At 48.0% G+C, this 25,686-nt stretch overlaps 9 protein-coding genes across 9 annotated transcripts; 4 read left to right on the top strand and 5 right to left on the bottom strand.

Moving 5' to 3' along the window:
* Positions 1–1,026: 1,026 nt before the first annotated feature.
* On the top strand, positions 1,027–2,803 carry PHATRDRAFT_47563 (predicted protein; the record flags this gene model as incomplete). Its single annotated transcript, XM_002181967.1, has 1 exon — positions 1,027–2,803. Exon 1 carries the CDS (start codon positions 1,106–1,108, stop codon positions 2,801–2,803), a length of 1,698 nt encoding a protein of 565 aa, XP_002182003.1. The 5' UTR covers positions 1,027–1,105.
* A 606-nt stretch (positions 2,804–3,409) lies between these two features.
* On the top strand, positions 3,410–5,215 carry PHATRDRAFT_47562 (predicted protein; the record flags this gene model as incomplete). Its single annotated transcript, XM_002181966.1, has 1 exon — positions 3,410–5,215. Exon 1 carries the CDS (start codon positions 3,590–3,592, stop codon positions 5,213–5,215), a length of 1,626 nt encoding a protein of 541 aa, XP_002182002.1. The 5' UTR covers positions 3,410–3,589.
* Positions 5,216–5,412: 197 nt separating this feature from the next.
* On the bottom strand, positions 5,413–7,127 carry PHATRDRAFT_47561 (predicted protein; the record flags this gene model as incomplete). The annotated part of the gene is made up of 2 exons (XM_002181812.1): positions 6,986–7,127; positions 5,413–6,898 (listed from the first exon to the last, which is right to left on the bottom strand). The coding sequence occupies exons 1-2, from the start codon at positions 7,063–7,065 to the stop codon at positions 5,413–5,415; spliced, it is 1,566 nt and encodes a 521-aa protein (XP_002181848.1). The 5' UTR covers positions 7,066–7,127.
* Positions 7,128–7,601: 474 nt separating this feature from the next.
* On the top strand, positions 7,602–9,387 carry PHATRDRAFT_47560 (predicted protein; the record flags this gene model as incomplete). The annotated part of the gene is made up of 1 exon (XM_002181965.1): positions 7,602–9,387. The coding sequence occupies one exon, from the start codon at positions 7,602–7,604 to the stop codon at positions 8,772–8,774; it is 1,173 nt and encodes a 390-aa protein (XP_002182001.1). The 3' UTR covers positions 8,775–9,387.
* Positions 9,388–9,837: 450 nt separating this feature from the next.
* Positions 9,838–10,469, bottom strand: PHATRDRAFT_56446 (stress enhanced protein). Its single transcript, XM_002181811.1, has one exon. It carries the CDS (start codon positions 10,391–10,393, stop codon positions 9,989–9,991), a length of 405 nt encoding a protein of 134 aa, XP_002181847.1. The 5' UTR covers positions 10,394–10,469; the 3' UTR covers positions 9,838–9,988.
* A 3,997-nt stretch (positions 10,470–14,466) lies between these two features.
* On the bottom strand, positions 14,467–16,658 carry PHATRDRAFT_47558 (predicted protein; the record flags this gene model as incomplete). The annotated part of the gene is made up of 1 exon (XM_002181810.1): positions 14,467–16,658. The coding sequence occupies exon 1, from the start codon at positions 16,579–16,581 to the stop codon at positions 14,467–14,469; it is 2,115 nt and encodes a 704-aa protein (XP_002181846.1). The 5' UTR covers positions 16,582–16,658.
* Positions 16,659–17,348: 690 nt separating this feature from the next.
* Positions 17,349–18,770, bottom strand: PHATRDRAFT_47557 (predicted protein; the record flags this gene model as incomplete). Its single annotated transcript, XM_002181809.1, has 1 exon — positions 17,349–18,770. Exon 1 carries the CDS (start codon positions 18,708–18,710, stop codon positions 17,349–17,351), a length of 1,362 nt encoding a protein of 453 aa, XP_002181845.1. The 5' UTR covers positions 18,711–18,770.
* A 1,154-nt stretch (positions 18,771–19,924) lies between these two features.
* PHATRDRAFT_2087 (predicted protein) lies at positions 19,925–20,575 on the bottom strand (the record flags this gene model as incomplete). The annotated part of the gene is made up of 1 exon (XM_002181808.1): positions 19,925–20,575. A coding segment is annotated over one exon (651 nt), but the record flags the coding sequence as incomplete, so codon positions are not given.
* A 3,854-nt stretch (positions 20,576–24,429) lies between these two features.
* On the top strand, positions 24,430–25,176 carry PAS2 (predicted protein; the record flags this gene model as incomplete). Its single annotated transcript, XM_002181964.1, has 2 exons — positions 24,430–24,813; positions 24,901–25,176. The coding sequence occupies exons 1-2, from the start codon at positions 24,583–24,585 to the stop codon at positions 25,174–25,176; spliced, it is 507 nt and encodes a 168-aa protein (XP_002182000.1). The 5' UTR covers positions 24,430–24,582.
* Between the last annotated feature and the right edge of the window lie 510 nt (positions 25,177–25,686).

Below are 25,686 nucleotides of genomic sequence, written 5' to 3'. Positions count from 1 at the left end.
GGAACGGGTCGTGCACAATGAGATCATGAGATCTCTCCTGTTCTAAAGCATTAGTCATGGTCACTTGCATTGTGAATCGCGTGCCTTATGCGTTGCCTGTAATTGGCAAAAACCAATTCTTAGGTTTTTTAATTCCATCTCCAACTTGTTAACCAATCCGATTATCACCGGTACTTGAAAAATAAATAAACTGTCGATTTGGATATGAATGGCGATTGTCACGCAAGACAGCGCTTAAGGCAATGATTTTTTTCAATATAAATATATATTGTGCCGCATCGCAGGACAACCTTTCTAATGGAAAGTTGCTTGCTCACAAATACTGCCTGTGAAAGTGAAGCGTAAAACCTGAATCTCTCCCTACTACTAGAGAGAGCAAACAGAAAAAGCCCCGCTTACCACACCGAGCAGCGGTCATATCCACTCACTGTTAGATACCTTTCTTGCGCTTACGCTGCTGCCGGGCACCACAAACATATGAAGGCACACGCACAGATTGAAAACGTTCTTACTTTCAACACCCCGAAAGCTAAGGTCTCAATTTTCCACAACTGATGCTGAGCTTATTACGTCTTGATTATGTTGCTGTTACCCATAGCTGATTGAAGACCCTCCGAGACGGGACAAATTCGTAACGTTTCCATATACTTTTAGGGGAAGTGGTTCGTCAAAGTGTATGTAGATTCATATGTGCACGACCAAGCAGAATTTCCTATGGATAATTGCGGGCTTATCGGTGGTTCCAATCTGAATGCCGCTTGGATTTGATCATTGAGGAAGACTGGTGCAAATTGAAAAAAGGTGCGCGACCGCATCAGTTGAACAACAAAATGCTCTAGAATGCAAATTTTTCAAAGTCTGAACGAGTGCAAGGACCACTCAGCCAAGACTTCTACAACCTACCTTGGCTGGACTCAATAGTGTGCACCACACACTTTCATCCGTTGGAATCAAGTTCCGTCAGCACTTACCTTGCGTTGGGTCGACAAAGACAAACATCAGCTTCAGTCACAATTAATGAGCTGACTGTGAGTGCTTTGGGAACTGGTACGAGTGGTCTGATTCTATTTCAGCCAATTCTTTAAAACCTCGTCAACTGCCGACCATGAAGACTTCACGAAGGCTAACAAATAAAAAACAGCAGCAGGGGTGTAAGAACAAGCTGTCGATATTGAACGGAGAAGAAAAAGAAAGCTCATACCCGGACTCTCACGATTTGGCCCATGTCGATAGTTTTGCCAATTGGCCAGACATATACAGTCAAAAAACCAATTTGAGTGCAATGCATCAGAGCAAGAAATTGAATGAGCCAAACCCTTGCCATAACTTTGAAGAGCCCACCAAGAAAGCCACCATGCACGAGTCTCCTCTAAGTGCTCTTATTGCCGCCGTCAATAAAGAATTTACGGAATGCGAGGAGAAGGGGACTGTCTCAAAAGCCGAACAAAAAGAGGTCGATGCAATTGAAGATCCGATGACCGCAGAAATGATTATTCACGATATTTCAAGACCTGTGCATATTTCAGCTCGAAACCTTCACCTTCGATTAGAAAACACAATTCATCCCGAGACTTTACTTCATCAGAACGCTCTGTCAGACGAGGAGTCGACGCCAGATATTTTGGAGAGCACAATCGATCTTCGCTCCCAGTCTTGGGTATGGGACCATCTCGAAGAGTCTCCTGTAGCACCAACTCCGGCTGCAGATCAGGAGAAGTCGGCAGCGATACTAGACAGCTGTGGTAGTATACAGACAGTCTCCTTCGGAATCGGAAGTCCTCCGAAGAAAGATTTCGAACGTAAGGGAGTCCTCTCCCGCACTGAAACCTCTCGAAACAAGAAACTGCTGAGCTCCAAACGATTTAGTTTGTGGTCTAGGAGATGGCACGATTCCGGTCAGGTCCAATCCAAATCAAAGGGGAGGCGACTTTCTACGGCTATAGCAGCACTGTGTCGTCCGAGGAGCAAGACGAAGCGAGAAGACACAGTGACTTCCAGTGAGAAATCAAAAGAATCCTCTTCTACTGACCAAACGAGCAACAGAAAGGATTTGAAAAATCTCCAAAGGGAGCCAGCAAAGGTGGTGTCTTCGCTGTCTGTTGCTCACCGGAAAAAAGATTATTCTTTCCAAATGAGTGATCCTTTGAAAAATAAAAAGTTGCTTCCTTCCGAATGCCCAAGGCAGAATCGGGGGCGATCGATGCTTGCTACACCAATCCGTTCTATGACTCAACGGAATCGTTCCCTTAGTCAAGTTACCGGTCTAAGTCGTCCCAGAAGCTTTTATCGCGACAATTCTTTGGCGTATACTGCGGGTAGAAACAACGAAGCCTTCGAAACAGGTAAGCTTGTCGAAGACAAATCGGGGTTCAATGGGACTTGGAACGACTGGAGTCAGCGTCTAGTTGCTGCAACTGCAGTATGCTGGGATCCTCGTCCGATTCCGAGTGAAATCACGACCACGAAAGCAGTCACAACTTGTCGGAGAGTAGCATACGAACCGCCAGGAACCAAAGCAGAAGTCCGAGACGAACATTGCGAACAGGAACAGAAATCGGAATGTAAGGATGACAACTATAGTAGTAGCGGCGCAATGGGCAATTCGCTGTCAAGTAGTGGGGAGATCGAGTATGAAATGAATGGTACGTGGAAGGATTTCTGGGAAAAAGCGCCAAGCGTCTTGCAAGCAATGGAGAACGAGATTCACATATTGTGCGGATTTGCCGACGCATCTGTTTGCTATAACGAGTCGCAACACAAGGGGAGATATAGATACGCGTGTAGTGTGGTTCAAGCGGAGTGAACCTATAATAGGGCGGCCTGGACCCGAATGAAAGCGAAAAACGTTTGCGTCTTTGCCGCAGCAAGTTTGGCAGCATACATAATTTTTGGATAATTTGTGGACTTGGTGCTTAAAATTATGGTATGGTTTAACAATAGCTTGTCTTTCAACAAAGAAGAACACTGTATGGCAGTTGTCGACGGAATCACTTGTACGCCGATGTGGCTGGCATTCGTCCAATGTCAGTCTACTAGCTAGTAGAGGGCCTCGAAAAAGGGTGGCTTCACGCTTCGTACGAAACGATGGATGGGGAATCCTCCTATAGCCTGACGTGCGTATAACCGCTAAAAGAACGTTATAAAAGACATTTCTAATTATGTTGAATCCAGCTCGTCTCTACGAAATTTTGAGCGGAACCGCCGGAAACCCCAAATAATCAGGCCCAACGCTCAGCGAAACGTGACAAAGTGTTGAACACGCACCGTATCCAACAATCATGTGAGAGTGTTCGTTCGGACTGTGAACGAAAAGAGACGCGTTTGGTAGCAAGCCTCTCGTGGCCAATATGTCCATAATCAAGGTTCACGGCACACACAAGCGCAAGTCGAAACGACACTACGGTTGCTTCGACATTACAACCTTTTTTCTCTTATCGATTAATCTCCTTTTAACCTTGGATTCTCGTGGTGTAGCACGTTCTCTTCTCAAGATTGAACGACGGAAGGCTTTTCGGTAAAACTACAAATAGTGAAGTGGTAAGATATCGTTCTGCGACACGATCCAAAATTATAAGATCCAAACGAAACGATGCACTCTCCAATCCGACTACCGTTTGGATTTTCTCTCTGCAAATTGTCTCTCGTTGTTTTCTGTTTGCTACTCTCAGCTAACACTCACCACGTGTTGGCGGAAGATGGCGAAAGTCGAGTCCCTAGTGACGCTCCTTCGCTGGTTCCGTCTCCCGTCGACGCCACGGCCGCTCCAGCCACTGAGACCGATGCCGGTGTATCGAGGGTTCCTTCCGATATGCCCTCCCTCGCGCCTTCGTTTGCTCCTTCTATTTCAGCAGCACCAACAATCACTCCACGACCGACAACCACCGCATCGTCATCACCCACCACTGGTCCCACTAGTCCTCCTAGCGCTGTCGCTGCTGAGACAACGTCTCCATCGGCACCGGCGATTGTGCAAGGGCAAGTCGTACTGGTTCTGCAGACTGTTGAACGTGTCATGACGGGGACTGTTCTGACATCTTTCAACGAAGACGTTACCATGTGGTACCAACAAAATCTGCCGTACGCTAACGTCGTAGCCGAAGCGGAACCCAATTCGCAAACTCTTCTATCGTCTACTCGCCAGCGTCGTCTGTCGCGGATGCCACGGAAGAATTCGAGTCACCAGCCACACAGCAAAATTAGGCGAGACTTGCAAGAAATGGTGGGCTCCCCCTTGGAGGTAGTCCTCAATGTACAAGCCGACTTGATGCAGCCCATCGCGACCGAAGATTTCGAACGCCAATTGCAGGCGGTTACCAACGCTAACAGCAGTGACCTCATTGTCTTGTTGCAAGACTCCACCTCTATTGTCACCCGTTCCTTTTTCGAGTCACTCGTTGAAGTAACAGCAATTGATGGACCGGGATCGTTCACCTCAATCGAGCCGTCCAGCAATGGCGGGAACGATGATGGCTTGAGTGGCGGTGCGATTGCTGGAATTGTTATCGGTGTGTTGGTAGGCGTCGGACTTCTAGTTGCCGGGGGATACTGGTACAAGTCGACGCACGAAACAGAAAAGCGCTCGGCGAAGGACAACTCTGCGGTTATGCCATCCGCTAGTACTGGCGTTTCTACAACAAGTAATGTCCTGTCTCCGAACAATACTGGCTTCAATAGACAACATGACCAAGGTCCGGAATTGAGCGACAGCGAAAGTGGGGGTGCCGTATACAGTGATATGAATAGTGAAATGGACAGTCGCATTGGCGACCAAAGCATGCAAGCCGACAACATGAGTTACGCATACAGTTTGGATCCCGGCCAAATGGATACCGGCACCATTGCAGGCCAATCCACGTATGCTTACGCCCGTGGTGGTGGTGGTGGTTCCATGGTAGGTTCCGAAATTGCTCAATCGGTATCGACGGCCGACGTTGATACGGTCGATGCTTCCCGCCGCTCCAATATGGTAGCGCGCGAAGTCTTGGCTCCTCCCGGTAAGCTTGGCATTGTAATTGATACGACTCTCGACGGCCCGGTGGTACACAAAGTAAACGGAAACAGCCCATTGGAAGGTGTACTATTTCCTGGGGATATCATTATATCGATCGATGAAGTGGACACCCGAGCCATGTCGGCGTCGGCGATTACCGGGCTGATGGTCAAAACTGCGAATCAACGAAGAAAGCTGAGGGTGCTGAGTGAAGATACCCAATAAAAATAAGCAATTAACTGTAAAATGCACACAACTCTACTTTTCCCAGTATTGTTTCGTAGCAAGTGCACACTCGTCAATTGTACAGCTAGAAGAGTCGCAAAGGCTTACAAATTACCAACCTAACTGTAAACAAACAATTCAAAAAGACCAAGATGAATAAAAGCGTTCCTTCCTCCTTAGACTTTTCTGCTGTAACGTCACTTTTCGTAAGTGTCTGTCGTCGACGATTGATCTTTGACTCCGTCGCTGTACGTAGTTCCTACATCTTCTTGGCGTGAATTGACAGTGAGAAGGCTAGGAGAACTCTCGAAAGCGCCGTTTACGGACTGTATATCTGTCGACATTTGACTGGAAAGACTGTGGGATGAAGAATTTCGAATTTTCCATATCATTTTGGATTCGTAGCTTTCCCAATAGGCTGGAATCAAGGGACCTGGGCTTAATGTCGTCGAAGAAGGTGTGATTCCACTTTCAGGATCGATTGAGGTGGTCGAGAGATCCTCGGAAAAATGTATCATCGAGACAGAGTTCAGGGCTCGTGGGATCGAATCTATTCCAAGAGGGGATGGAGGCATCATATTCATTCCCATTGTTGAATATGAGATGTCTGTGACATCATATGGGGCACTTTCCAGATCTTCGTCACTCGATTCAAAATAGTCGATGGGAATGGATACATCAGTTCCGTCTGGCATTTCTCTATTCAAAATTGCGTTTCTGCGACTATTTAGCACAAAGAAGGCGGCAATAGCTGCTAGAATCGCACCTCCCATAACTGCAGCGACGGATATGATGATTGGGGATGGGTTAGCTTCCTGGTTTTGGACCTCTGTTTGTCCTCCGGTGATTGCCTGTGAGTTACCACTACCAGAGCTGGATTTCGGTGCAAAAAAAGGTAAAGTATCAAACAAGAGACTCAGAAAGGTGTCCACGTGGGTAGTGAAGGTTTGCTGCACTATATCTCCGAATTCGACGCCGGAACGTAGATATACCAAACTCGAGACGCGAAGGAGCAAGGATAAGGTTGAATGTTTTTCTCCCAACGTATAATCTTCGTCTAGCAAACGTCGTTTAGAAGACTCATCTACCAAGTTTTGATCCAATACACTACAGCGAATGCTTTTATACTCAGCTTCGTAGATTGTGGAAAGATACATGGGTAGAAACGAAAAAGCACATACTCTTTCGAAAATGTCAATGGATGCGTCATCCAAAATTGTATTGGACCCCAATGCAAGCGTCACAGATTGAGTCACTGACACCTCGCTGGCCCCTGGCAAACTCGAGGTGACTGACGGCTGGTTACTAGGAACATTGCTCGGTACGTCCGAAAATGATGAAGCCAATTGTAGAGATGGCGTGAGACTTGGGGAATCACTAGGCGGGCCATCTTCCAAAGAGCTTGGTATATAGGAAGGCTGGCTACTGGGGATGTCGCTTGGTACATTGCTTTGGAGCATCGTTGATACAGCAACTTGCGCAGTGCTAGAAGCTTTCGACGGAAGGGTGGCATATGTTTGGTCGGGAATATCGGTGGCGAGAGAGGAAGACAGAGCCCGGGAAGCTGGAAGCCAAAAATCCATGTTGAGGCTGGGCTCATCACCGTGTCGCGCGCTTAGCGACGGAAGGAGTAAAGACATGTCGCTCATTGGATCCACATATCGGACCACAGGAGTAGTTGCACTGAATGGTGAAGGCAATTATGAATCTGTAAGGTTTCTGCGTCCTCTTTGGTGACGGTGACGATGGCACCTTTCCTATTCGACATACCTGACGCCTTGTGCAATGGCAAGAGGCAGGTTCCCTAAGGAACCAATTGTGACAACGAGAGAAGAAATAGAGAATTTCATTGGTTCTGCTGTCTTGGTACGATATAGCCTTATGTATAACCGGAAGCCTTGTGTATGAGCGTGCCACTGAAGCGTTCCTTCTTTTTTTAAACTAATGTAACTCAAACTGATTTTGGTGTCTGAATGAAACTCATTTTGTGAGATGCGATTGTTTTGGCGAACGACTGGTAAAACGTTACCGAGGCGTTTTTGTAGATGTCGTAGTAGTATGCATTTTTGATTTTATGGGGAAGAACAATGTAAATGTAAGTGCATATGGTGGGTAATATGGCGTGCCTTTTATTACTTACGGGGAAAGTCAAGGTTGGCGGCCAGTCCAACGAGTAGGGGATGACGTCCACAACAGGACCGGAAAGCGGACCCGCTCACACTTACAATTAGTGAGAAATTGCGTGATGAGAAATTCGCCTTTTTCTTCTCTGACAGTGAACGCTGACATGATGTTCGAAACTCACTCCATCAGGTCATCGGGATTTGGGAAGAATTAGTGTTGTTCTCTCAATTGAGCTGGTACCGACCTCGGAACGTGATCTCGCATGGAGCAGTGTAAGCCCACTCTGTTCGGGCTTCGTCAAAAGACTGCGGCGACTGACGATGTCAACTCAGCAAACAAAAACCTTGCCGCGCAAATTCACCAGGCGATTCGCGACGGCGAATACGCGTCGCTGTCACGGCTCGTTAAAGAGAAGGAACACCAAGTCTTATGGGAGTCGAATTCTTCTGGTTGGACGGCTATCCATTACGCCGCAAGTCACTTTCTTCCGGCAGAATGGTGGGTTTGGATTCTCTCACGCGCTGCAGTCACCTCTGGCGATGAGTTCTTTGACTCGAAAACCGCACTCGGAGAAACATGCTTTGACATTTTTCTTCGAAGCTACATTGATCCACTACCGTGGCAATCGATTCAAGTAAAAAACTCTTCCAAACACTTACTAGAAGCAATTGATTTCGTCTGTCAAGACGATCGACTTATTGCCCAGACAAGAAAAGCCATCAAAATGCAAGAACGGAATCAGTGCCATAGTGTGCCTCGTTCTTTGGTGACTGGAAATAGGCAAGTTCTCCGGTGTGTTCGATTCTGGAGCCGCTTGGATATTCTTTGCCGTGCTGCGGCAGATCGAGACTTGGAGTATCCTCGCAATGAAACTCTCGTATCTGTGTTAGTCCGGTGCGGCACGTGTCCTGAACCCATAGCACGGCTTTTACTAGTACTATACCCAGAATATGCTCGAATCAGAACACCAAAGAACTCGCTTCCATTGCATACTTGGACCGCACACTCAAAGAGCGATTTCACAAGTTTAGACACTACCGGGATGCTGTACTATTTGATATCGGCCTATCCACAGGCTGTAACGTCGTCCGATGAACAAAGGCGGCTTCCATTACAAACGGCGCTTCTTTCAGGAAATCCTTGGTGTTCACTAAGGCCATTGTTTGAAGCAGCACCAACGGTTCTTGAGCAACGAGACCCTGTTACCTATCTACCATGTATCTGTTTATCAGTTTTGGCACCCCAAAAAAATGTCGAAGTACGAGCACGACAAAATATTGCCGGGAATGGAGGCTTAGACGTTATGTGGAAGATGTTAACAAAAGAAAAGCAAAAGGCCAGTAGAGAGCAAGCAAGAGCGCAGCTGGAGCTGGAGCGTCTCGATCTGATCTACAACGTGCTGCTTGCTTTTCCGGGGGCTTTATGGACATTTTGAACGAAAGATATTCTACTTCTCTATCTTTGAGCTACCTCGACTTGACAGTGAGTACTGTCTTCCATTCAAAATTTAAAGGGCTGTCCATGGGGATTAGTACATGCTTGTGGTATGCCTCCTCTTGCTATTGTGGATAGTGAAGTGCTGTCTTGCTCCGATAGTATGCACTACCTATGATCCCTTCACCGTAAATGCATGTCTCTCTTTCCCGATCATCGTCGTTACGACAGACATTTGAAGACCTCTGCGATGATTTTCTTGAGCAGTTCCCTTTCCTTTTCCAATTTAAAAGATTCTAACAGTCGACTAAAGGCCAACCGCTACAGCGCATTTGAAACAAGGCGGCTCTTTTGATCACGGATATCGACTTTGTCGCACAGCTTACATATTGAACGCGACTCTACAATCCAATACTTTTGCTGGATCTTTCAGTGAGAGACCTCATTCATGTATTTTATTTTACTGGGAGCGCTATTCGCTTCTGGGGTTGCAGCAGACGTTTGTCTGTCCAGTTTAATCCAAGGACGCAACAACGTGAAGGAGAGAGGCGCGACCTCATTCAGCGAAGATACTACTGTTACCAAAGCGGTAATTCTGTCTATTCCTTACAAGGCTACCGTTAATGCAGAAGTGATATCTTCATCGATAGAGAGTTTGCAGCCCTTTGAAGCACTTCATGTGAGAAAAGCGGTCGCAGATGTGACAGCGAGAAAGGTAGTGCATGATATGGATTTGGCTATACGGAAAGCGCTATCAGTGAGCTGGACAAAGATCCTTACTATCTCAACTGGAAGACAAAGACTGTTTGCGGTCCATCTTTTGTACAACCAATTCGTCCGTGCATTGGTAGATTTCGAAACGTGGAAAGAAAAGGTAGGTGCAGCTTTTGCTTTATTCTTCTTGCTCCGTTCCGCATGTAATCAGACCCTGAAACTTGCGACTGTGAAACGATCATCGAAATTCGAAGGAAGGCGCACCGTTTTTCGCGTGGCTTTTAGGAAGATAGTTTCTTCAAAGTTGTAATGGAAAAGCTGGACATGGCAGCGTTCCGCAAAATGTGGTTAAGGTTATAGCTATTTGTTTAGAATCCAATTCGGTGCGTACGATTAGGCTAAGAACGCCCCCTTTTGTAGGGTAGCTTCTGACGACGCACTGGCTTCCGATCATCGCCGCAGAACCCGCAGGGGAGAGTCTTGCTACTACTATCTCTTGATCTATTGCACATAATCGTCGTCTCCCTTGATTGCCAAGAATGCCGTGAAAGACAGAAGAAAAACTGCAAATGCCGCAGCGCTAGCAATATTGACGGGGTCGCCTTCCTGTAGACCCTGAATAACACCCTTGCCCTGAATTAACTCTTGCAGAAAGACTAGCACGAAAGCCATTTGGGCAACACGTCCATTCCAAATTTCTGCGTTCTTCTTCAGACCCCACGGAGCCTGTCCGTCATTGAAGTTCCAGCGGCGTTCATTTAATGCCGAAGTGCGGAAAGGCATACTGTTCGTAATCGACACGGCTGAAGACTGCACGGACCGGGAAGGTGTCGCAAAAGCTTCCGTATAGACAGCAGCAAGCATAGCGACGCAAACGAGAAGGATAACTTTCGCGAAGTGATGCATGATTTCGTTGTGAAAGGATTCTTTACAGTTGCCGTTAGGATATGCGGCGACCACTGACACGAATATGATTTCGAAGTTTGACGCGTTGTGCTGCTGGAGCTGAACATCGTCGTCAGCTTGGCTGTCTCATGGTCGTCGACTAACTGCAAACGAGCGTTCGTCGCTCGTCGTTCGTATGTCACCTTGAAAAGCGTGAGGTGGTCTGTCTGCGTTTCCGCACAGACGACTGCCGTTTGTTGTGTCTGTCTGCATTACGTATTCTAAATCTTGTGATGATTCACCATCAGAAACGACTGAATCTTCAGTTAGTTAACTATCTCCATTTCTACACAGCGACTCTACTAGTAAAGAAGATATATGGAGCTAGATACTATAAGAATGAATACAATCTCTTTTGAATGAAATTCCAGGTCAGTTTATGTTTTTCTCTAACTCGCAGATAATATGGTCAACTTTTGCACTTGCCCCCAGATGCGTGTAAGCCGCCAGAGCCTCATTGTAGAACTTCTTTGCAGAGACTGGATCGTCATGGTCGAGACATGCCAACGCTGCCCTCTCGTTGGCTATACACACGAGCAACAATATGCCAGACTTTTCCGACAAGGCAACACTGCAGGTAAATTTTAAAAGTGCAGTCGGAAAGTCTCCTTTCAGCCAAGCTAGTTCGGCCTCAGTTAAAAATTGTAGCCCTGCGAACGATAGCGGAGACAGTCGGGCCCAAGCCTTCAAAAACTTTAGTCGCTTAGATGCTAACGGGCAACTTTTCTTCTTCTTAGCTCTTGCCAATGCTGTCGCAGTTAGAACTTCAAAAATGAGTATAAATAGGATGCTCTTCGCTCCAGTCGGGCTTTGAATGAGATCTGAGCATGCCTCGGACGACTCTGCTGCCCGCTCATAATCCCAAAACAAGCATGCCAGAGCCATCTGAACAACGTGGGAGTAACGATATACTGTTTCGTGTGTGTCCTTCCACTCGTGTACCAGAGCGAAGTCCATAACAGCTCCAGTAAGCACAGCGGCATTGCCCGAATAGCGGCCCGATAGATTGTAGAGTAGCTGTTGCATGGGTTTGACCAATTTTTGATTTGTCCTCAAACCGTAGAATTCGAGCCGGTCACAAAGGTTTTCAATAGTTACTATAAGTTCAGGAACAGGTACAACCCCGCAGCTGATACAGCAGCTGGCAATGTCGTTAAACATTGCGAACTCAATATCTCCAGTCTCAATACCGATTTGGGCGGCATGCTTCAAAGGTGCGATACCTTCTTTTAAGGGATGCGTCCACGAATGAATGCAGAAATAATAAATTGCAGAAGTTCGACAGAACCAAGCTTTGGCATCAAATTGGTCGCACATCCTCAAAGCAAGCTGCCCATACCGTTCCCCCTCCTCAATTAAACCACCAATACCGCTGACAACTAAGCCGAAAGCGCTGAAGCCAACAGCAGAAACAGCACAGAGACCATGGTCAACAGTCATCTCCACAATCTTACATGAAATCAAAGGACATAAATCCATTTGACCGAGATACGTATACAAAAAGGCCATGTTGAGCAGCTGCATTGACGCAAGTGTCGTGCAGTTGTTCATAACTGGAAGTCGAAGTAAACTTTCGTCCGAAAATCCTTTCAGGATTGAACATGTACGGCGAAGCTGTTTCAGAATCTGTGACCTTGATGGTTTCTAAGGTATAAAAATGTCCAGATCGGCAAGTACAACGAGCGTCTTGTGCACAGCTTCGCCCATTTTGTCGTTGCTACCGAGCGCCTGTATCAAGGCAACATGTGCCCGGAGAGTATCCTCGAAAATTCGGGCCTTCGACAGAATGGCATTCACCCTTTTGTGTACATCGGGAAAATCGGCAGCCCAATAGGTGATCTCCGCTGCAGCATTGTACAGCGCCAAAGTAAGATCATATTCAGCGCGCCAACAGTTTGTGCCTAGCAACTTGATCCCGTGCGTGATATACGATCTCGCCGTCTGAAAGAGAGATAACTCCACTGCTCGCTCACCCGCGCGAAGGCAAAGTTTTGCCATGCCAACACATTCTTCCTTATCCCTTGAAGTTTCAATATCAAGCAATATGAATTGCCCGACTAAAGCAAAGATGTATTTGTCGAGCATTTCTATATCAAGACAGCGCCATAATCGCCGACCAAGTCTGTAGTGAAACCGTTCCTTGTTTTTTAACGGAATCATGCCATAAATTGTCTCTTGGACAATGTCATGCGCAAACTCGAACGCTCCTTGCCTTTCCGAGTAGACCAAAAAGCCTTGCTCACACGCCTCCAGAATACTTTACCTTCCATTAAGTGTATGAGCAATTCGTCATCCATCTTTGCTCCTAAGCAAGCTGCGGCCTTGAGGATTCGAAGCGTTTCCTCCGAGAGAAGTTCAGCCTTAGATTGAATTCTGTTCTGGACGTCTCCAAACTCTAAATTAATTTCGTCCATATCCCAGCACCAAGAACTGGCTGCAGAATGAATGCGTAGAAACTTTTCTTGCTTGAGGGCCTCTAAGAGCTCATGTATCCGAAAGACGTTGCCTTTCGTCTGTCCAAAAACAAAACTACCCAAAGCTTGGCATTCCTGTTCCTCCAACCGAAGTACATCACGTAACATGCTTTGTATCTCCGGTGCTCCCAGCGAATCAAGCTTGATGTGGGTTAAAGTGACTTTATCGGATCGAAACGAAGAAACGTTCCTAAAATAGACTTGGCTCTTATTCCTGCAAAGACTGTCATCCTTGTATGCAATGATAAAAGTGATACCGTGGCCCTTGGTTTCGAGTAACAGAGACTGGAACAGCTCTACCGAAGCCTCATCTGCCTTGTGAAAATCATCGAGAAAGAGCACAGTAAGCTGGGTGTATGCTGCTATACTACGTAGAAAAACCCGAAATAGAAATCGGAACCTCTTGAACGCTTTCATTTTGTCACAATTGCTCACCTCGCCTTCAATAGCATAGGTTGGACTAAAGAGGGCGTTGAGCTCTGGTACAAGTGATCCCAACAGCAGTAGCTCCTTTTCTTCCATTTTACATAGCATTCTTTCTCGAATCGCCATAGCTTGTTCATGATCAGTCAAAGCGAGCAGCGACCAAGAACGAAGGGCTTCTACGTACGCAGTGTAAGGCCAGTTTCGTTGCAATCGGTCGCAACGACCTTCCAAGAACAGAGCGGCCCCGCCGATGTCATGCAATCCGCATCCGACGTGGCGGGCCAATGTCGTTTTCCCCACACCGTCCGGTCCTTCAATCCAAACCAGCTCGTTAGTTCGGTTCAGAAGCGATCGTTGGCAAGCCTCCTGAATCTGCCGCGCTTCCTCGTCCCGGGCGGAGAGTTTCCCGTGCAAGTCATACTCCCATTCTTTACAGGGTACGGCATTGTTGGCCGGGCAAGGAATATCGTCGCAAAGGCCGGAGTCAGTAGCGCGGTAATCACAGGGTAGCGATGAGAGTGCATCGTGGTTGTTTTCCGGATCTTCAAAATCATCTCCCCCCAGGAGAGGTCCCAACGAAATGTCTGGTTCGACAAGTTTCTCGTCCGCATGGGCAGCGCGACTTTTTAACGTCATTGCGTATGAACGAGCGGAAATGGTAATGCTGGGTAATCGTAATACATTCCGGAAGAAGAGGTAGCTCACATGCAAAATTCTCACGTTTTTTCCAGAAAGTTCCATAGTACTAAATATAGGGTGTCGCTGCTGAAGTAGATAGGTATTCCTAACTGTAAAGGATGTTGCACAGTTAGTCGCTTTTGCTTCATTTTTTGGTACCGGGTCTTTCACAGTCATCGACTAGCTACAGCTACTCCTTTCACGTGACATGGTGTGCTGAAAACGCACATTTGCATACCTATATACGCAAGGTCTTCATCAACCTAAAATAACATAGCAAGTCTTTTGCGTATGGGGGAACAAAACCCTAGACTACCGTCAGAGAAGAAGCTCCAATTCATTAAAATTGATCGATAAAGATAGACGCATGGCTACAGATAACATGGGTAGGATTACCCTTGGCGGGTAAACTCGAGCGAGGATTACCATCATAGGACCGGTCATTTGGACGAAACTTCACCGGAACACCTGGTTGCGCGATTCCTGCACGGAGCTTCGTGTGGGACGCGCATGTCTTGACATGGCCGAAGGTTGCTCTTGATCGTTGTCGGCGAAATTGGGCGAAGGTCGACGAGACCGCGGGGATGTAAGTGTCGACGCGGATACCCTGGCCCGGAGCTTGGCACGCTCCAACTCGTTCGCAAAGCCGTTCAAATCGCGGTCCAACTCGTCCTGGGCTTCGTCTGATGGCTGACTCATGTCGTCGGTGGCATCGCTTCTCTGGACTGTAACCGGCGTCATACGCGAGACTTGACGGGGGCTGGACATGTTGGAGGCGACATTTGGGGAATTGACGCCGTAATTATTGGCGGCTCTTTGCCGTACAGAGGAGGCTCTCGGTGCAACTGGCTGTCTCTGGTAGGGAGGAGAACCGGCAGTGAGGGAAGATTCGCCCGCTTCGGTGGCTCCGTTGTAGGAGTCAAGTGTTTGCCCGGAGAGCACGCTATTTGGTTGGCCCCGTATCAATCCTTGGCCGTAGGTATAGATAGAGTCGTCGGTACCCACGTCGGCGTAAGTAAAGACAGATTCGTTGTCGGACGCGCGGTCACCCTTAGAAACGGAGCGAGTCGCCCTGGCTGGTCTGGCGCTCGCCACCAGCGTGCGTCCCGCTCTCGATGCTGAAGCGGGGCGTCTGGCTGATGCCGCCTTGACAGGGCGTTCCGTTATCGCTGCCGCCGATACGTGGCGTTGGGTTGATTGCGAGGCGTAATTTTCGGCATCGTAGATTGAGTAGCCGTCCATGCTGGCATCCGAGTCGGACCGGGCTTCATCGTCATCGGTGAGCGTCTTCTTGGTAGTCACGAGCCAGGCCGTTCCTAACTTTTGCACTTCAACATCCTGCGACACGGGTTCAGTTTTATCTTGAATTCCGTTTTCGGATTCGTCTTTGTATAAAACTTGGGCGGATTCCACTTCCTCTTTGTCATCATCGTAGTAGAATTCCCTGCCGGATTGCTCTTCCTCGTAGTAGGACTCCCTATTGGACGCTACTTCTATGTCTTGTTCGCAAAGCGCCTGGTTGGAATACTCGGAATGGTCGTATTCCTCGTCGAGGTCGACCGGTATGGAGGCTGCCCGCTGGGGTGACGACCGTGACGATCGCGGTGGTGACGATCGCGGCGGTGGCGAGGGCGGTGGCGGTGGGGAACGCTTATTCTGCTTGTTTTGGTGTTCCTTACGGGCTCGTCCATATACCCAACAGGTAAAGATGAGTACCACGACAAAAAGAGCCCCTAGTATACCGCCGACGATTCCAGCGGCGTTGGATGACTCGGGCTCGTCGGTGACGGGTGGCTCCACGGCAGCCTGTTCCTCGACGACGACGTCGGCAATTACAACGTCTTGGGGCTGATCGGCGTTGACGGCCTCGTTGACGGCGTCGATATCTTGCAAAACTCGCGTTTGCGTCGCCACCAATTCCGCCGACGTTGGATAGAGTGCGCCCGCTCCGTTGTTGTCCGCTTCCAGCGCGACCAATCCGGTGTACTGTAATTCAATCGCGTCAGCGGTTTGGAGATTCCGGGTGCGGCGACGAGAGGGAATGGTGAGGACCAGGTTCACCGACTGCGCGTTGGGTATATTCGCTTCCAAATAATCTTCCAAAGATTTCGTCAAAACAGCCTCGTCCAGTGCGGTGTTGTTAACTACCTTCACGGCAAAGGGCTGCAAAGGCCGTATCTGCGACAAAATGACGTCCGTGGGTGCTAGGGTTGATTCGTCCCGCGTTCCGGGCTGCTCGGTGGGAGCGCGAGTCGGAAAGGATGTAATGACAATGGTGGAGGCATCTTCAGGACTAACAGTAGGAGCGACCAACGGAGCCATGGTCGGCTTGGTCGTTGGCATCTCCGTGGCACCATCGGGAAGCTTGTCTCTGGCTAGGCGACGGTGACGAATCTGGACATCCGTAGGGAACCCCCGGACTTTTGCCGTGGTGGTTCGGAGCACCGCCGCGAGAAGAAGCAGCAACAGTGCGGGGAATGCAGCCCCTGAACGACGGCGACGGTGGAGAGAAGGAACTGACGAAATTACCAAAGAAGTTCGTCTCCTTGATTCCATAGCAACACCTTTCATGACAAAGTGCTCTGTACGACCCGTAAGTAACAGCTAGAATGCAACGAAAAAGTAGGATTGATCAAAAGTTGGATCGAAAGATGGAAAGGGGCGAAAAGGATGAACAAAGGAAGTTGCTGTACCTGAAGGAGACGACACTGTTACTGCAAGTTTGTGGTTGGGGATTGGTAGTCGTATAACTAGAGTACTGCTAACTCTGTATAGTACGGTATGTACCGGTAAACGTACTACTAATACTCTTTGTTCCGTCTATACCTAGTTCTCACTGGTTCGCGGGACGTCAAGCCGGCCGGAAGGGGAACTCGACGAATACAGGGTTTGGAACGGCAGTTGGGGCTAGGCGGGCGTCCCTCAGCCTTTCCGGTGCCTACCGACCATAGGTACATAGCATTTCCGGGTACCTCAAAGTTCGGAATCCTTGCGAAAATTTGGAACACAGCGGAATTCACCGAGGTAACGTTGCGCCGTCTATACGACCCACGAGAACCGGCTCGCCATTAGGAAGCCAATGCTTCTGTCGTTTGAGTGAGAAACCCGGATGATAGAAAAAGACCAGATGATAGAAAAAGACCATTCCACCCTCCCAAATTCTAGTCCTCGATCGTTGTCAAAGGCCCATTGCAAATAACATTGGTCTTTCTTTGATTCTAGGTCAATATAACACTAATGACGAAACGTTCCCTTACAGTCACAGCCTCTCAGAATCGCATGGTAGTCGTCTGTCTTCCGTGAAAACCGTGTAATTATTTGACTCTTTGTTGTACACACTAAAATTGGCCTTGACCGAGGGCTAGTTCCCATCCGTCGTCACTGGCGCCGCCCTGGGGGCTCGTCGTGTTACTCGTATAAAGGGATGAATCGTCGCTCGCGCAGTATTCGAGCGTGTCGGGACGGAGATCGTCGCTGCTGCTCGGCGACAGCCACGGGTTGGTATGAACCGCTCGTCTCGCGTCAGTGGAAACGGAGGGCCGAACGATGGAAAGCATGTTGTACAACGGCTTCTTCCCCGCAACCCAGTCCACGTCGTCATCGTCGGAATCGTGGTCCGTTTCTCGAGCCGTGGTCGTTACAGCGCTGCTGCGGTTGCCGGAATGCAAGCCGTCCTTGTCGCCGGTTGGAGAGGAATCCGAATCGTCACTAGATGCCGCCATTTCTTTCGGCGCCTCCGGCTCTCCGAGCTGGCGATGCCGACGCTTCCAGTAGACCAGACCACCCACCGCCATTGCCAAGAACAGGAACGTCAATCCAACTGCCAATCCAGTCCGTGGGCCTTCGTCGTTCGCGTCTGCATTGGACGCTGCCGACGATGAGCCGTCGACACCAACCGCCACGCCGACGAGAATCGCAGGGTTACCTTGGTTCTGATTTACGACGGTGCTGACTACGTCGGCATTGTCTTGCAGCAGCCGCGATTGCTGGGACCACAAGGACTCTTTGTTGTCTGCTGGTGCAACAGTGGTTTCGGACTCCATCACGGTTACTGTGCCCTGGTATTCCAGGGTCGTCAAACTGCGCGTTACATTTTGTGACTGCAGCGCTCGTCGGGTATTCGGTTCCGTTGACGTCAAGGAAGTCGCCACATCGTTCACGGAATCTACCACCACATCGACCAAGTTCAAAGTAACCGATTCGACTCCATTTTCGACGACGAGATTGGTGAATAAGTACTTTTCGAGCGAATCCGTGGCCAAATCCACATCCCACTCGTCGGAATTCTGCACCTTCAACGAAAATGGCTCCAACGGAATCGCTCGTGGGGACGACGAAGGTTGGTCGCCCGGAGATTCGTTCATCGGAGAATCGACAACGCTGGGCATACCTGTGGGAAAGTCGGACGAGAGCTCATCGGTTTCAGGCTGATCGATCTCATCGTCTTGGTCGTCGTCATCCTCGTCTTCCTTTTCTCTCCGCGTTCGTTGCTGGTGTTGACCAAAGCTATTCCGTTGTCTAACCAAGAGATTGGAACGCGAGAGCGGTAGATTAGAACTACCCCGGAGAAGCGACGGTTGCTGTCGGAGATAGTCTTCTTCTGTCAAAGAATGGCGATCCTTGACTTGTGGAAATTGACCGTGCGAACGGTGAACGATTACCAGCAACAGCAGGATTTTGGAAAGAGAGTGCAGCTGCATAATGGCTGGTCACCAAGTTGTTGGAACAAGGATGTAGTGCGATAATCAATCGGTCAAAAGTATATCGTCAAGCTGACACACCTCTAGTCCGATGGCGTGAGCGATGGTCGTACAATATTGCTTGTTTATACATGAAATATCCGTTGTGCTCGAAATAAACAAAGTACTTTGCCGGTCTTTTGAACAAGACTACCTAACTGGAAAAGACACATTCGGTAAATTTGATACGATTCTCGTTAGGTCCATGCCGCAATTGGAGTGTCTGAGCGCGGGGTGTGGAAACGGAAATCGCCGAACATCCGCGTGCTCGAGATTCGAATTTATTTAAAAGTTGGCGGGGCAAAAGTACAATTTACACTCTTATATAATCTGTCCAACAAAATGATATTTTTACACTCTAGGCTCACGCTTACATCCATGTAACACTAAATTGGTTTCTTACATTACTCATCTCAGGCAACGTGGTGACATCATCAAATCCTATTATCCGCCACACTCACCACGTCACGGTACGACATCTACGAGAAAATCTCTCCCTCATACACCTCCACTTGTAAGCTGCTCGACAACGGAATCTTAATTTTCACTTTTTCGAGTTCGATCTCATCAATTTTTGAAAAATTCATACTAGTATACACTTGCATATATTGATTAAATTTGTAATATTACCGATGCTAGTGGCTCGGATCTGGACAAAGAGCTGAATTGCGAAGGTCAAATTTGCTTGAAAAAATAATTATCGTATGAGTGAGTCTTTATCAAAGACCGGGCAGTCCTTGAGCGAGTAGAGCGTGCATTGACCGGTGCTGTCAAGGTGGATGGAGTTGACGTGATTGCAGAAGTACACCAGGTGCTGGATCAAGCCAGAGTCTTAACCGATGGTGTTCCTTCGGGGAAAATCTGAGAATAGATTGGTAAGCGGGTCCGGAATATTGTGTCCGTGGGCATTGGCGGATCGTAGCTTGGTCTAATATTTTTGCACAAGTGTCTAAAAGCAGAGCCGGAAGGAATCAATTCTGCGTTGGTGTATTTGTTGCGATTCTTACTTTAAGCGACGTGGATCCGGTAGATGTTGAACAAACATGTGTGTATAAACATTGCTCTTTCCATTTTGATAGTTTTGTGCGGTTGGTACCCAACGACGGTAAAGTCTGCAAAGACGAAATCGTCAATGTTTTGCTTATCCGGGTTGATTTGTAGTTTGGGAAAGCCGTCACATGGGCTATCATGTGCGTGAGTAAAGCGTACGACGCAATGTTGAACGGCACCCCGAGACCCATGTCGGCACTGCGTTGGTACATTTGACAAGACAATTCGTTCTTTTCGGTATCGACGTAAAATTGACGAAACATGTGGCAGGGCGGGAGCGCCATGAGTTCGAGATCAGCAGGATTCCAGGCCGACAAGATAATACGTCGGTCTTCGGGATTGTTCTTGATCTTGTCGATGCATTCGGCCAACTGATCCACGCCCTTTCCGGTATAATCGTCGTGTATGGTCCCGTAGGTGGCACCGAAATGGCGCCACTGGAAGCCGTAGACGGGTCCCAAATCGCCCACTTCTCGATGCCCCAATCCCCAACTGTCGAGAAAGTCAGGTGAACCGTTCCCGTCCCAAATGCGAATATCTTTGGCGGCCAAATCGTTGGCGTTGGTATTGCCCGCAACGAACCAGAGGAGTTCTTCAGCGACGCCTCTCCAGAAGACACGTTTGGTAGTGAGGAGGGGGAGAGTCCCGTCCCGTAGGGAAAAGCGCATTTGCGTCCCGAACTGACTAAGGGTGCCGGTGCCGGTGCGATCTCCGCGATGCACGCCGTGATCCAAAATGTGTCGACAGAGATCAAGATACTGTCGTTCTTCCGCATTACCGTCGGTGGGTGGCTGTACGGTTACGGAAGCAACCTTGCGGGTGTATTCGAGAAAGCGGTAGGTGATCCCCGAAGGCCCGTCCGTGTGCCACGCTCCGGCCTCGGGAGCGTTACCGTTTTCCTTGTTGGTCGCCGTGGTAGAAGTCTGCCAGGGTTGCGCTTGCCATTCCGCGTCGGGCAATGGAGGGGAAAAGGCGTCAAATTTGGAGTCGGCGGGCAGATTGGCGACTTCAGTGTAGACGACGCGATTGACGGCATTATGAAGCGGGTATGTGCTCTTGCAAAAGTGTACTTTTTGACCCCTGTATTTCGGTTTGGTATACTCAAGAATATTATCACAAGACAAAAGTGTTGGACACAAGCCTGCCAAAACTGGTAGAATGACCGGAAAAGGAACAATAGCATCCCAAGATTGCATGTTGCTTGTCACTTCATCAATTGCTTTCTGTAACGTCTCTGTTCCAAGGAGGCTTGTTGATTTGGCCATTGTTTTTGTGTGTATGTTCATGCTGGCAGGCGCACGTTGCTGCGAATGGGCAAAACTTTCTTCACCAATAAATTCCAGAAAGGAATACGCATTTGGATGATTTTTGAGAGGTGACAGCACAGTTACAATGCAAATCTGGCATATGTTGCTTTCATAGTCATTACTTAAACTAAATTCTTCTAGAGGAAAATCACTGATGAGGCCGCAAAATCACTAATCCGGCCAAAATCTAGATTTCGTTAAGTAGCGTAGGTAGGGACAGAGTTGTTTCCTAAGTATTTGGATCACACACATTAACAAATTGAAACTTACATTCTCAAGCCACTTTTCGTAAAGAAATTAATAGAGAATGTAATCTGTAAATACTTTACTATTAATGCAAAATCAAAAACAAGCTGTTTCTTTTCCGTCATCCCATAAGCAGAGAGGATACAATAGGTTTCCGATGCAACAACATTAGCAATTTCCTATGCCTGCTGTGGCCAATAGAAAGGGGCGATTGGAGATATTTTGCCATCTTGGGGACTGTTGAGCGAATCCAACACAGCGGAAGGGCTTTCACTCAGTTTATCTCTCCCCACTCCCCACTAACCGGACTGCCAACGCTCGTTTTGAGGCCGCTGCAAGCTACCTCTTACTAGAAGGAATACTCTTTACCAACGTGGAAGCCTGATAAAACGTCTCAAACGGCCTGTCCGATTGTAGAAAAATAGCGTCAATCCGCCCTCTGTCGCCGAGAAATTCCGACCCAGAAAGCCGGATCAGCCCAGACACTTGCCTCCCTTATCTCTCCCCACTCCCCACTAACCGGACTGCCAACGTTTGTTTTGAGGCCGCTGCAAGCTACCTCTTACTAGAAGGAATACTCTTTACCGACGCGGAAGCCTGATAAAACGTCTCAAACGGCCTGTCCGATTGTAGAAAAATAGCGTCAATCCGCCACTCTGTCGCCGAGAAATTCCGACCCAGAAAGCCGGATCAGCCCAGACACTTGCCTCCCTTATCTCTCCCCACTCCCCACTAACCGGACTGCCAACGCTCGTTTTGAGGCCGCTGCAAGCTACCAGCGTCAATCCGCCACTCTGTCGCCGAGAAATTCCGACCCAGCATCTCCATCCCGGTTTGCGATGAAAAGGTTGTTGGGTACAAGTTCCATGGCGTCGTCGAACGGTTTACGCAGTGAGGTTCTCTCCTCCTGTAATACCAACGAACATTGTTTGAGTTCGACGCGTTCCGTGACACGACGTTTGACTTGTACGAAGCGCAATACGGCATCGTGATAGCGCCCATACTCGAGAGCATCGTGCCGAGACAATGGGCAGTGACCTAAGCTCTAGCTGTATATTCAACAGGGAAGCAATCTTTTGAACTTACCATTGGCTATCTAACTTGAGACAAAGAGCCCCCGCTGTGCAAAATATTGTTCCCATTGTTGCAATCATGAAGCAAATGTGGAAACGCAATATCGTTGTTGGGTTGTGTTGTGGTACAACGCCTTGCCGGCTCGACATTTAAACAGCACGAGCCCGCCGGGCCTTGTTCACATCCAGGTCGAAAGAAAATAGTGAGGAAATGAAAATTCCCTTTCGAGGATTCCCAATGTCGTACCGTGACGTGGTGAGTGTGGCGGATAATAGGTTTTTTGCAAAGGGGCGCCTCACCTTTTGCTCCATGTCAGACAGCTTTTCTCTTGCGCATAGATCACACTTGAATAGGAAAAACGCAATTAGCGCAAATGTATTGGTTCGGGTGCATTTATGCAAACGAAAAGTGGTCGCTCTCTTCGATGGCATGATACCGCTGACAGTATGAGAAACGCCAGTCAAAAGCACTTCTCTTTCACCAATAGAAAGTCGACCTCAACGTAATCCTCGGTGGAAAAGTCCATTTTCTTCACAGCCAGAGCCGTTTCTTGTCCTGTGTATAACACAAGCTGCAGCGTATTCAGTCCGATACGAGGCTTCAGCAAGTTTGCGACCGTTTGACAACGATGCTGAAAACATTCCAGAACAATTTCTCATCAGAAAAAGCATTGGAAATCTCGGATGGCGTGCAGAAGCAAACGCAGGTGTGACCGCTGACACTTTCTACTGTCCAATGGTCCACCGATGCGCAAGACGGTGCACACATCCAACCAAGCAATCGTACAGGAGATGTGAACTGCTGCGAGAAGAGCAAAACGGCATGACCCAATACTATTGTACATTGCAAGGGCGACACCAATCATACAAACACAGTCCATTGTTGAAGGGAAATACTGAATCAATGGAGTCTTAGTAGGCTGTACAAAGCCCCACAGTTGCGATGTTATCAACACGACCTTGTGGTTCCCCTTGAGATACCCCTCATTCCGACTGCTGTTGGCACACGTATAACAAGCAGGGAAATTCACGTTGGGATGTCAGTGCGTTCCATTACAAATAATCAGGAACACCCAAAAAGACAGCACACTATCGTACTTGGTAAAAATCTATACAAGCAAACAAAGAGCTTTTAGACACAGTTGCTTCGCAAGAGTATCGAGAAGGATCGTACAGTTGATTGTTAATTGGATCCGATACGTCAACTTCGGTTCTTACTAGCATTGCAAATGATTAACCGAAACTAGAGGAAATGGAGTCAATCTGGTTTGGATGTATAGACTGAAGAGTTATCCATCTTTGTTCAACTGTAAGGTAGAATGATAAACCTAGCTTTTCGAGTAGTGCTTTGAGACCGTTTGCCCTGGTTGTTCGTTCTGATAATCACTTGTTTGTTGGTATTAAGCTATATAAATTGAGGACAGGAACCAACTCACTGCTAACGTCTATAGCCCATCATTTCATATGTCAGTAGCGCTCTCTCCAAGTGCTGGTGATAATTTGTATTAGACGTATGGATCTGACGGAAATGCTAGACCTGGGAATTACGTTGTTCCTCAAGTTCGCTCTAATTACCGACCAGATTTCATCCTTCCGACCAAAAGGCGTTAAAACAGGTCTTCACGCGACCTGACGGTTCCGTAATGCAAATCTTTGTTGCCTGAGACTAAATTGGGGCCTGCTTGATGGTATGCTGTATGGCAATGTGGCAATGGGTGCCGCCTACCTATACTCGACCCGTGATAAGTTTGAGAAACTATGAACAGAGTCAAATGTTCAATCACTGACTGTGACTGACATTACAGAAATACCGGCTTGCAGAGGAAGAATCCATAGAATCTAGAATTTGAAAAAGCTGGAACTAGCTACTAGTATCACTGTCACTGTCAGAATTTATTTCCTATTCATCACAGGACGTCGGACAGGCCACGCCTTGTTTGTTCGAAGGGCGTATGGTCGGTTTCTTTCCAAAACTCAATCTCCTGGGACGGCCACCTAAAAAGACAATGGCAGAAAAAGAGCTGTTGGCTTCGAGAGCAAGACCGAACTAACAACTCACTGCTTTTTGCTCTGTCAACAATCTATGGTCCGATTTCTATTGCAGTCCCCACAGCCCGAGTCGTTGTTACGAAATCGAAGCCAATCGCACATAGGAAAATGGCAACTCCGGTAGCTGCCGCGAAACGCTTACGTAAAGAGCTTCAGGTGCTTCGTCGAGATCCGGACGATACAATTGTGCTCCAGCACGACCCCGACAATCTACTATCCTGGAAGGCCTGGATCAAAGGCCCGGAGGACACACCCTATCAGGACGGTGTCTTTCAACTCGATATTCGTTGCGGTCTGGACTATCCGTTGGCACCACCGTCCATCAAATTTGTTACCAAAGTGCGTTGATCCGAGTGTGGATATATACGTAAATGCGTATCTCAACGTTTTGTTTGTTTACTTGCTTGCTTTCTCAATCACGGACAGATTTTCCATCCCAATGTGCACTTTCGCACAGGCGATATTTGTTTGGATATTTTGAAAAAGGAATGGTCTCCAGCATGGGGCCTCTTGTCAGCCTGCCGGGCTGTCCTGGCCTTGTTATCCGACCCGGACGCCTCATCGCCGCTCAATTGTGACGCGGGGAACATGTTGCGGAGTGCCGATACATTGGCCTACGACACCACGGCCGCAATGTACACAATGGAAAACGCACGGTTCATTGCCTGGCCACCTCCTTTGGACCAAGACCAAGACGGTTGAACAACAATACAAATAGCTTTACAACAATAAGATTTGTGAATAGCTTTAGGCGCCAGCTGCATTAGCTCTGCAGTCTACAACCTTCTCGTGTACATACGGGAAGCTATCAGTCAATTGATGCATCCCTCCTAGTGTTCATATCATTGGTTCTTATATGCAAAGCTCAGCTTATTTGTGGTCAAAAACTTTATCTGTTACCCCGCAATTTGGTGTCAAGTACGAATGCGATTTTTGACTTTGGAGCTTCGGATGCTTTTTACACCCATGGTAGAAGGCATTGGATAGAATTGCAAAAAAAACTTTTGGCAAATTTGAGTTTGTATCTAACAACTGATCAATGCAGCAGCTAACGTGAGCAGCCTTAAGAATCCAAAAATAGGACCTGTATATCTAGTGCCTTTTATTCATTATGCATGCGCTGGAATCGTTCATCAGCGGGTTTAACAAAGTCATCGGTTTGTTTCCGAAAAGTTTGTAGCTGATATGATGAGGAATGTTTCTTGTCTACTT

Source organism: Phaeodactylum tricornutum, chromosome 14 (assembly GCF_000150955.2).
Source record: "Phaeodactylum tricornutum CCAP 1055/1 chromosome 14, whole genome shotgun sequence".
NCBI classification, from domain to species: domain Eukaryota; phylum Bacillariophyta; class Bacillariophyceae; order Surirellales; family Neidiaceae; genus Phaeodactylum; species Phaeodactylum tricornutum.
This window is presented reverse-complemented; position numbering and strand designations above follow the sequence as displayed.